Source organism: Myxocyprinus asiaticus, chromosome 37 (assembly GCF_019703515.2).
Source record: "Myxocyprinus asiaticus isolate MX2 ecotype Aquarium Trade chromosome 37, UBuf_Myxa_2, whole genome shotgun sequence".
Lineage (NCBI taxonomy): Eukaryota > Metazoa > Chordata > Actinopteri > Cypriniformes > Catostomidae > Myxocyprinus > Myxocyprinus asiaticus.
Genome location: NC_059380.1, coordinates 25,434,373 through 25,446,968, shown reverse-complemented (window position 1 = coordinate 25,446,968; position 12,596 = coordinate 25,434,373). Strand labels below are relative to the sequence as shown.

The 12,596-nt window shown below is 37.0% G+C and overlaps 1 protein-coding gene across 2 annotated transcripts in view; it reads right to left on the bottom strand.

The window, feature by feature from the left end:
• The window catches only part of LOC127428176 (POC1 centriolar protein homolog A-like), a 134,543-nt gene that overhangs the window by 110,595 nt on the left and 11,352 nt on the right, over positions 1-12,596 (bottom strand). For both annotated transcript variants that reach the window (XM_051676344.1, XM_051676343.1), the window contains exon 7: positions 10,917-11,050. In XM_051676344.1, coding sequence (XP_051532304.1) covers positions 10,917-11,050 — 134 coding nt within the window. The remainder of the gene's footprint in view (positions 1-10,916; positions 11,051-12,596) is intronic.

The following is a 12,596-nucleotide window of genomic DNA, read 5'->3' as shown; positions in this document are numbered from 1 at the left end:
AATTATAAAAGATAATTATTAAAATCAATAGGACATTGATTATAATCAACATTAGTTTATTAATCCTTCAAAGCAGTCTCGATATAGGATTGTTCTCTTAGGAAAGTCGACGTCCAGAGAATATCGACATTCAAAAGGGGAACAGTGAAGGCTTGAATATGAGCACTGACATCCCCTGCCAGCCCTTGGCACAGGTGCATGCAGACCAATACTAAGACACTTCTCTTTAAAGTATAACAAAGTTTATTGATGCAGTAATATCAATTAATAATCAATACAGTGTAGTCGATAAACTTCCGACTTCCAACTACAAACTAAACAGTAATTAGATGTGGTAACAGATAAGCCTATAATACATGAGAGGGTAGAGGTGTGTGTGTGTGTGTGTGTGTAAGGAGAGAAGGAGAGCACAAAATGGTGGCCGTGGCTCTCGTGGAGAGTGCATCACGCGAGATTTCCGGCCAGAGAATGTGGCTGCGAATGTGGGCGGAGAGACTGGTTAATGGCATCTGCCCGTTTAACACGTGTCTCCACTGGTACGATAACTTAGGGACAAAGCTGGGCTAGGTTATCTATTTGCCAAATGTGTGTGCGGGTATGTTTGTGAGGGGTCGTGTGTGTGTGTGTGTGTGTGCGGTTAGTATGAGAGAGAGAGCACAGCGTGACTGCCGGTTTAGCGATCATGGGAGAGACGGCAATCGTTAGTTTTATCACTCAGAGATGCAGTGAACGGCTCGTAATCCGTCCGCCGTGGTCATTGGTTTTTTAATGGATAAACTCAGTGTGCCCAACGTGGTTGGACGACAACACAGCAAATCTCATTCGTGGTAACAGTAAATTACAGTAATACCTTGAGTATTATTACCAGCAATGAGTAGACTCGGTGGTCCGTAAACTGTACAAGCAATAACCTTGATACACAAGAATAGCACACTATAATAATCTATCTCTGCCCAGACGTAAATCTCTTGAGTCACATGAGGACGTGGGTAGAATGTGTGTTTGTCCGTCGTTTGACTTCGACTCGGTTCCTTAAAGCTCGGGTGATGATGGGAGGCCGTTTCCACGCTCTGTCGGCGGGCGGTATGGCAGCTGATTCTCGGCGGGTTGGCGGAGAAATCAGTGAAGTTGAATCGGTTTCTTCACTTCTGCAGGCAAAAGGGTGAGACGTAGATTGCTCAGCAGTCTCCTTCGGATCCATTAGCGTGCCTGGTGGAACACGGAGAATCTTGGCTTGTCCAGTGAGATGGAGATTGTATGGCCAAAGTTCAGGTATGTACGTTACTTCCTTGGGCAGCGAGGCTACACCTGGAAGCAGCAGGGCTGCAACTGGATGTGGCGAATACTGTCGCTGGAATCAAGGCTTAAGGCCCAAACATACTTGACGCAAGTACGCAAGTATGCGAACGCAGATGCACTGGACTGGATATCCTGTCATTTTGGACATATTGGGATGGCTTATTGACTTCATAAAACACCGGTTTCATGTTCATGTTTCGGCCTTTAGGAGGAATCTCTGGGGTTTTATACTCTCGATGACATCATGGCTGAGGGACACATTCTGTCGTGCATTTCATCCAATAGGAGTTGAGGGTTCAATCCTTCAGAATTTCACACCTAGGTGTTAAGTGAGCAAGGCTTGATGGGATCTGCAGTCTGTTTGGACTCCCTTTGTTTGATTTTGGTGCCATTTTTGTGTTATCAGGCTTCAAGTGTTCCTACAGGCCTCTGTCAAGCTTTATGACTGTGTGTAGGCCTGCCTTTGTTTCCTATCTGACCACATGAGGCCCAAGAGATATAATTATTAATGTTACAGGTCATTTGTGTATTTGACCCCAGAGGTGTAACTTAGGGTCTGACCCATGTCAGGAATGCAGTTAACAGTACTTTCTCTTTCAGCCAAGCTCCCAGAGAACAAATATACATGTTGTAACTATTTTATTGATTAATTATTCAGTTTAAGTAAGAGTGTTATTGGGTTTAAGTTTTCGTCATTAATTACTGACATTAATACCTTTTTAGCATTAAACTCTAAAAGTATATTTCTGCTTGCATTTAGATGTATTTTTCTATTTTGTTCCAGCTGATAAGGCCTGTGTCCCAATGAGGTTCTCAACCTTGGGAGAAATATTGAGTTCTGTCTATTGATGTCATTGCAGGGATTGTTTGTAGTTTTGAGAATCATGTGACTAAGTCAGAGGAACTGGACACCAGTTTATATAAAGAGAGAAGACTCTCCTCTGACCAACTTGACTTAGTGTTTTAAAAATATAATCTTTTGAATGATTGCATTCATGCAGTTAAACAGAACGTCATGTTTGTAAGATTTCTAGAATTGTCTGTACTGTTAAACTGTCAGATCTCTGTACTCATAAGAGATGATGTCAGTTAATTTGCATATGCCTATAATTACTGTTGTTTCTATAATCTATGTTAGTTTGAGATCCTCAGCTCATTTTCTCTTTCTGTCTTTTGCCTTGAGAAATATGGAGAACTTTGTCTTCAGTAGGGCTGCACGATTATAGCAAAAATCATAATTGTCGATTATTGCCCTAGATATTGTAATCGCGATTATTAATGTCGATTAAAATATTAAATTACCGTGGCATCAAAAAGTAAGCCAAGTAGCTGATTTTAATGGTGGATATGAGCTGTGCTCCAGTTTCTTTTAAGCATCTTTTAAGCATTAAAAATTTTAATAATGTTTGTTAATGTTAGGCCAAATAAAACTTATTTTAAATGGATATCTATGGTATAAAATAAATTAAATTATTGCTAAATTACTTCTTAAATTATTAGTCCACATACAGTAAATAATGTGACATATTCAATTTTCAAACTTATTAACAGCCGATTTAAATTGACCAAGTTACTTATTGCGTTCAGTAAGCCCTTTGGTGGTGAAACAGGGGACCATTCATCCCGTTAGATCTTCAGTGGTGATCTTGTTCATGTAAGATCATCGTTAGATCATTTTTGGCCACAGTGGTTGCACTTTGGAAATGAAATACAGTCATTTGCGATTGGAGTTTGTGCAATTCGTGAAAATGTTAAATCTACTAATACCAGCTGCGTGGCAAATGGGTCTTATTACAGCAGACGTGTTAACAATGACGGTGATTCCTGAAATATGCTATTCATGCCATATTCTTTATGTTGGCTACACCTCCAAAACAAACTTAGAACAGTTAATCTGAATTATTTGATTGCTATTTTGTACAAATCAAATTCACATTGGCCTACTTACTAACATGACAAAACAAAACTGTTATTACATTTTTAATAAACTGTACACAAAAATCGAGCAACGCGACAAACTCTTTACCCATTACAATGACTGCTGTCGTTCACTGAAGGTTTACACTGTTTGAGACCTGCATTTCGACGTAAGCTCAATGACACTCCGCACAAAGTTCGGCACTCTCGCGAATGCTCTCATTAAAAACAAAGCTGTCTAATCAGCATAATAAATCAATTATTTACACCGCGTCTATGCATGGATTAGAACAGGAGCATTTTAGTTTTGTCGTGTTGCTCATTTGCAGTGTATTTAACATCTACGTTCAAAACGAGCTGTGCAATATGCAATGAATCCAAAAAAATTCCAAAGTGCTTTTTGCTCTTGTTCTACAGTTTCTTTTCGAGTGTCAGGTGATATTTCTTCAGTATTAATTTTCATGTGCCACCACGAACAGAGATGGAACATAAAGTAAGCATCTGGGCATTCAGACGGTTTAAAACTTACGCATTAGGATCAGTTGTCATTACTGATAGGATGGAGGATTAATTTAAGTGGCTCTGATTGAACATTGCCATTTCATTGCTCAATGGACATGTTAGTGATTGGTTAGAATTCTGAACCGCTGCAAAAACACGTTGTAAATAGAAACATTGATGCAACAGGAGCAGACTTAAATTGAACGCTGTAATCGTCAGTTTTCACGATTAAATAATCGTAATCGCGTTTAGTTTTTTGATTAATTGTGCAGCTCAAGTCTTCAGTAAACTCTCTCTCTGTTGACTGAAACTTCACCTCTGACTCCTGGTCATCATTGTTCATACTGGTCTCTTTACTGGGTATAACTGTATTTCCTCACAAAAGTAAACATATTATTATTATTGTCATTATTAGTGGTAGTAACTCAGTCAGCTACATGACACAGTGTCATGTGCTGTCAACATGGCAGCGCCCATGAGGGGTCGACCCATTCCATGTAAAACTAAACAGCTTTCATTGGGGTAATATTGAATTTTCTGGGCCACTGTAGGTGCCTGGTAATTGAAACGTATGGTGCTAGTACTATTTGAGCTATTGAGTGCAAAGGTGCACATTTTTGCTAATTAAATGTTTTTTCCACATAAAGACATGAATAGCATTTTTTAGAAATATGTTGAAAATGATGTACACTCACATAAGATGAAGACTCCAGTCATATCATTAAGTCACACTTAAATGTATGAACGTAATTGCATAATATAACAAATTCCCAACCTTTTTTGTCTAAAAACAAGTGCCGCACAGCACCATTAGTAAGGCTCAAGTACCCTTTCATCACACAAAACCAAAGATGCAGGTGCCGGTTATGACGTTTATTCATCATCAACAACAACAATAAAATGGGCCTTGTGAGCTGTAAAACTCACAATTAGAACAAACTAATGCTGTTAATTATACAGGGGATCTTTTAACTGATACATTAAAAATATTAATTTTTAAACATTTTATTTTATCTTTAGTTTTTCAACATTTTGGCAATTTTGGTAAACAGTGTACATACTGTATAAAGTTAGTTCTGAGAACAGCTCTAGCATCATTTGTTTGCAGACACCGCTTAGTTTGATATTTTATTATCTAATGCAATGAAATGTATATATTTTTGTGTGTGACTTAAGAGTCCAAAAGTGTCACAATGTATGGCGCCACTCTCTTCTACCTCTTCCTATAATTATCATAAATTATTGCTTGAGACAGCTCTGTAAAAAAAGTAAAAAAAACAAAAAAAAAAAAACAAACACACTTTACCTACTAACTAGCTAGTTAAGTCTCTTATCTAATTATAAGGGATGAGAGTGGCCGACCAATTATAACTTTCCTTATTTCATGTACTGCAGTCATTTAATGCTTCAAGACTTACAAGTTATTCACAACTCATCCCACTCCCACTGATGATAGCAGGCGTTTAGTACACTCTGTAATGCTACTGTTACACTAACCAAGAAGCTTCAGGTTTGTACAGCAATACGTGACTCATGATCAGTGGGTAGGCGGTTAGTTTTTACACTTAGTACAGGACTGATATAGCCAGCGTTCCATTAAAAAGAAAATAAAGCATCTATTTAACTGGCAAGGACTCATGAATATGTCCAGGTATGAATGGATAATTTGTGTGATGTGATAAATTCATTCATCATAATACATCATACATAGAATGAAAGTATAATTTTTTTTTTTTTTTTTTAATTTAAGCCAGTGCCACATTAGCTGAGTTTCCAGTGATTTTTAGGTGTGAGCTTCATTAACACAATCGCTGTCGAGACGGAGGGAGATGAAGCGCGCATTAGTATCTGTCAACAGGAGGTCATTAATCACTTGACAGTTGGGACTCCCTAATGAGTTAGTGGCTTCAAAAACTGAAAAAACATCAGGCTTGCTTGAAAAAAATCATTCTGTCGACAAGGCGAGATTGTTCCCTTCAAGTGACCAATGAGCTTCTTTAACTACAGAACTGACAAGACATCAAGCTGATCTGAACGTTTTATTCACACTAAGCTGCATATCATCACAAATGCTGCCTGTAATCCAAAGTGATTCTGTCACCAAGCGTTTTCCTGCCTTTTTTCCCTACACTAAAATTACATCAGAAAGCGTAGTAACAACAGTCTGTTTTTATTGAATGTGATTTCTTTACTCACTGAAAGCTATGGACATGTGCGTTCTATGGAAAGCCTCCAGGGGATAAATACACAATCACGCAATTTCACAAGGTAAAGTTAGTCCATGAATTGCTTCCAACGGGCGTTTTCACACCTGGCTCAATTGCAGCATTTATTTCAGAACCTTAAGTGTTTTCTCCCTTGGTTCGGTTTGTAAAGGCATATATGAACACACAATCGCACTCGGATTTGCATAAAAACAATTGGTCCGAGACCACTTGGACAGAGAAGCTTGTCACTGTAATTAATAATCAAAACGCGATATAGCCATTTGATGCAGGGCTCCAGACTGCAACTAAAATGGTCGCAAATGTGACCAAAAATAAATTATTGCGACAATAATTAAAAATCTAGTCACCATAGGTGACAGTCGGGATGTGTGCTTTCATATTCGGTTTCGTCAGATATTTTGTGAGTTACTGAATACATCTTTAGAGCGCCAGTGTGTCTCGTGCCGCTTTTCACCCTTTCTGATGATGATATGAGCTCGCTGGCTGCACGCAACAAACACAGCATGAGCCATGATGTCCGAATCGTGAAGAAATGACTCTTTTGAACTGTATCTTTATAATGAATCACTCGACAAGAGCGTCTGAACTCAGGAGCTCAGGTTACCGGTTTTAATTCAAGTCACTTTCTTAGCGAATCAGCCGTCAGCGATTTCACAACTGGGAGCGTAGACATTTCAAAATAGTAGTCCCATGTGTATTTCAGGCTTGTCCCGTATTATGTACCACATTTTTTTTCCTGGTTATTATTGATTGGAACTGGAGTAGCAAAATATACTGCATCTGGGATTTAATTCAATTTGCACTCATATAGTCTTTGTGTCTGGGCTGTCTAATCACAGTAAAGAAAGACTAAGATTTTTTTTAATTATACACACACACACACACATATAGGCAGCCAAAAGTTTGGAATAATGTATTGATTTCGCTCTTATGGAAATAAATTGGTACTTTTATTCACCAAAGTTGCATTCAGCTGATCACAATGTACAGTCAGGACATTAACAGCATGAAAAATTACTATTACAATTTGAAAAAAAAATGTCAGAACTTCTTAAGCTACTTCAAAGTGTTCTTATAAATAAATCCTCCACGTGCAGCAATGACAGCTTTGCAGATCCTTGGCATTCTAGCTCTCAGTTTGTCAAGATACTCAGATGACATTTCACTCCACACTTCCTGTAGCACTTGCCATAGATGTGGCTGTCTTGTCGGGCACTTCTCACGTACATTACAGTCTAGCTGATCCCACAAAAGCTTAATGGGGTTAAGATCCATTACACTCTTTTCCAATTATCTGTTGTCCAATGTCTGCGTTTCTTTGCCCACTCTAACCTTTTCTTTTTGTTTTTCTGTTTCAAAAGTGGCTTTTTCTTTGCAATTCTTCCCATAAGGTCTGCATCCCCGAGTCTTCTCTTTACTGTTGTACATGAAACTGGTGTTGAGAGGGTAGAATTCAATGAAGCTGTCAGCTGAGGACATGTGAGGTGTCTATTTCTCAAACTAGAAACTCTGATGTACTTATCCTCTTGTTTAGTTGTGCATCTGGCCTTCCACACCTCTTTCTGTCCTTGTTAGAGCCAGTTGTCCTTTGTCTTTGAAGACTGTAGGTTACACCTTTGTATGAAATCTTCAGTTTTTTCGGCAATTTCAAGCATTGTATAGCCTTCATTCCTCAAAACAATGATTGACTGACGAGTTTCTAGAGAAAGTTGTTTCTTTTTTGCCATTTTTTACCTAATACTGACCTTAAGACATGCCAGTCTATTGCATACTGTGACAACTCAAAAATAAACACAAAGACAATGTTAAGCTTCATTTAAAGAACCAAATAGCTTTCAACTGTGTTCAACAGTGTATTTTAGCCCATTTTGGAACAAACTGAGCAAGCTACAGGTCTGAAAACCAGGTCTAAATCATATAAATGCAAGTGATTTTCTAGTACCAAATTAGCAATTTAGCATGATTACTCAAGGATTAGGTGTTGAAGTGATGGCTGCTGGAAATGGGGCCTGTCTAGATTTGATCAAAAATGACTTTTTTCAAATAGTGATGGTGCTGTTTTTTACATCAGTAATGTCCTGACTATACTTTGTGATCAGTTCAGAATCAGAATCAGAATGAGCTTTATTGCCAAGTATGCTTACACATACAAGGAATTTGTCTTGGTGACAGGAGCTTCCAGTACACAACAATACAAAAAACAGCAACAAGACATTTAAAAAATAATTAAAATTGAATAAAAAATAGATAAATATCGAAAAGAAAAAAGTATATATAGAATACACAATAGACACATATATATATATATATATATATATATATATATATATATATATATATATATATATATATATATATATATACACATATATACGTATATATACATACACATATATGAATATACGTATATACATACATACATACATACATACACACACACACACACACACACGTAGTGCAAATATAAATCGGTTATGTATAGTGCAATGGAATGTAATGGCAGAAGAGGTAAGATGTGTTGGATAATATAAAAAGACTAAACTGTGTATTGCACATAGTTATTGCTCAATGGGGCAATTTGAACTGTTCATGAGATGGATAGCCTGGGGGAAAAAACTGTTCCTGTGCCTGACGGTTCTGGTGCTCAGAGCTCTGAAGCATCGGCCAGAAGGCAACAGTTCAAAAAGGTAGTGGGCAGGGTGAGTGGGCTCCAGAGTGATTTTTCCAAACTTTTTCCTCACTCTGGAAGTGTATAGTTCTTGAAGGGGGGGGCAGAGGGCAACTAATAATCCTCTCAGCAGTCCAGACTGTCCTTTGTAGTCTTCTGATGTCTGATTTCGTAGCTGAACCAAACCAGACAGTTATTGAAGTGCAGAGGACAGACTCAATGACCGCTGAGTAGAACTGTATCAGCAGTGCCTGTGGCAGGTTGAACTCCCTCAGCTGGCGAAGGAAGTACAACCTCTACACACACACACACACACACACACTCTCTACCGGAAACACTCATTCTTTATTATAATTATTATTATTATTTTTTCACATTTTAGAATAATAGTGAAGTCATCAAAACTATGGAATAACGTAAAAGGAACTACGGGAGTTATGTTGTGACAAAACAAAATCCAAAATAAATATATATGTAAAATGTTTATTTATTTGTGATGTGAGATCCAGCTTTAGATACTTAGGAATAGTAGTCCCATGTGTATTTCGGGCTTGTCTATTATTAAAAGTCCCGTATTATGTACCAAATCTTTTTTCTTCTTTTTCTGGTTATTATTGATTGGAATTGGAGTAGCAAAATAAACTGCATATGGGATTTCATTCAATTTGCACTCATGTAGTCTTTGTGTCTGGGCTATCTAGTCACAGTAAAGAAAGACCAAGATATATAAGTAGTGTGTTGCCTTCTTGAGCACATCACAAATAAATAAATATTATATATATATATATATATATATATATATATATATATATATATATATATATATATATATATAATTTATTTATTTGTGATGTGAGATCCAGATTTTGATACTTAGAACCATTGAGGGACTCATACACAACTTTTACAAAAGGTACAAACATTCACTGATGCTCAAGAAGGCAACACACTACTATATGCATATTATACTTTATACCTGTTATGTAGATTCTAAAGGACAGTACAATAAAAAAAAATAATAATAATAATAAAAAACTTTTATCTCTTATATTTGTATAAATTCTGAAAGGGGTGTGAAAACTTATTAGACAAAAGGGGAATGCAAATTTGTGCACTCAACTACACAGTATATATATTAAACACCCAATTAATGAGTTATCAGCTGTCTTTTCTTTGGCTTTCTATCTTGTTTTTGAACAACAATCTAAATCAAGCAATTCTGTGATGTGGCAACTAAAACAGCCATTTGGCTCTTAAATGTTTCAGTTTAGAAGCCAATGGCTCCTTAATCATTTTTTTAGTCTGGAGCCCTGTTGGTGGCTATATTAGATATAGGACGATCTTCACGATCACCTCTCTTGTGGATCATGGCAGAACAGACACAGGTAGGACTGTGTCTGCAACTTTTTGACAGATAAAAATGGTTACACTCTTCCTTTTGTATGTGTGTGCAAGTGTGCAGGCACGAGAGGGAAAGAGAGAGATCTGTGATCAGATCAGGTACTTTTCAATGCAGAAATAATGCAAAAGCAACTAATGATGGATAAAAATAACTACAACGGAAGTAGTACTGTTTTGGTCCGTTTTAAAATACTGTATAACCAAACCATGAAGAAAATGCAACAGTGTATTTTAGCCCATTTTGGAACAAACTGAGCAAGCTACAGGTCTGAAAACCAGGTCTAAATCACTCTATTACAATTGTTTATGCTCACGTCAAACTCCTGTTGTTATTTCGGCAAGCTCCACGTGACGGAATCAGAGAGAGTGAGTTGCGGTGAGTTGGTATATTTTTCACCACTCCATCATTTTGTATCAGCAAGTATATCATACCTCGGACTGAAGAGAGCGAGATGTCAGCAAAACAGTTTGCATGTGTGACACCCTTGGCCAAAATAGTGCTGTTTGGAGTCTGATAGTGTGGCGCTGGCTTCAGTCATCAAGAAAAGATGGACTTATAAAGATTTTCAACTAAAAACGTATCCCGTGACGTGTTCTGTTATATTCTTGTACTGTGTCTTGCTTTTTTAGCACAAGAACACGTTCTGCCTAAACTGCCCCTTTTCACAGTTACAGTCAACCGAAAAGTAAAATAGCCTCATTTGATATTGATTACAACTAATAACATTAGTGTAAGTGAACAGAACTGTTCCTAAGTCACCATATTTTTGGATAAGTCCTGTAAAATGCTGTAAAATATAAGTGGAGTTTAATGAAGGGTCAATTGGTTTTGGAGCAGCAAGCCTGATGATTTTGATAGTGCCTGATGCACAACGGATATGAGCCTGCATGCAGCATGTTACCTGATGACCGTGCAGTGTGTACAGCAGTCGTCCTTCCAGTAAGTCAAGGATCTTGAGGGTGGAGTCGTTGGAGGCAGTGATTAGGTAGTTCCCAGATGAATGGAAGGAGAGTTCATTCACAACTGCGCTATGAACTGAAATAGCCCACACAGAAACTTTACACACTATAGATACACAGTCACGCAGCTTACCCCACCCGGCTATCTATGCAATACCAATACTTTAACATTGACCCTGAGAACACACACACCCAATCACAGGCTTTTTACTTTAGTTAATCAGCATTAAATTTAACATACAATGGCCCCAAGTATTTGGACATTTAAGTCACACTTAAAAATGTGTTAATGTTCTTGTATTAGATATCAAAAGAGTGATGTTTATTTTAAATAAATACTTTTAATGCTAAACAACGCAAATTCTTGTGTGAACGTGAGCCACTGAGAACAAGCTTTTCTCACAGCGCTCATTAATGTGCAACAGACATCAAGATATTCACTGAAAAATGACAAATTTCAGGCTGTTTCTCACTTAACCCCTATCGTAAGCCTTCAGAAGACATTAGCTTCAGGAGTCGCATGAACTACTTTTATGACACTTGGGTCCTTTTTTAACTTTGAAGTGAGCCACTATCCACTGTCATTGTACAGTAGCAAAAGCAAGTCTCTATGGCATTATGGTAATGATGATATTCTGAAACAAGTCTCAAGCCATTTAAATACAGTCTTTTTCTCTTTTTTTCTGTTCTTGTACATGTATGAGTATTACAAAACACCCCTTAGCAGAGCTATAAAATGGGTGAGCCTACATCTCTCTCAGTCAAGTAGACAAAGTCTCTTAGGACACACAGCCTTTGCACTTCAAATGGCGTCACCCACATGAATGAACATTCAACAGCAAGCATAAAACGCCCCCCAGCAGAAGTCTGTAGGAATTACAAGATTAAATTACATAAGAGAATTTGACACAGGTTTAATTTTATATTATATCAGAGAAAGACTGTGTTTTAGAAGCTTTGACTGGTCACCATTTCTTTTATGTTTTTCACTATTTTTAATCACTTTTTTTGTTTTCATTTTAAATGGTCCTGTTGTGTTACACATGAACTGTAAACAGTACAAATATTCTATACAGTGTCTCAATTAATGTGAGATTACAGAAGCAGTATACATAATTATAAAAGAATGAGCAAAATGCTGTTTAAAATATTTTTAGATATATAGAAGTATAGCATGTCACACCACAGGGCATGTCAGCTTTCCAAAACTATTTGATGTCAACTATCCATACCTATAAATCATATGTATATGCATTCAGAATTTTATTCCAGTCTAATATTACGGTGCACAAGGTTCAAAACTAACAACTATGTTTTACTAACATACTGTATATATTAACTAGCACATACTTTACTAACACATGTAAATGTGTATTTATTTATATATACAGTATTTTTTTCCACCGACAAATCTACACAAATTTTATTTCACTCTGAAAGCAAAGTATTTAATAAAACTTAAAAATTAACATTGCACAAGTCAAAAGTTAAAACATCAATATGAACTTGCATTTGGCATTCAATTTTGTTGCACATTAGATCTATCGGTATAAAGTCAAACTATTACTTTACCCATATAAAAAATTATGAGCACTGGTTGCTAAGGCTAAAAAACTATTGCT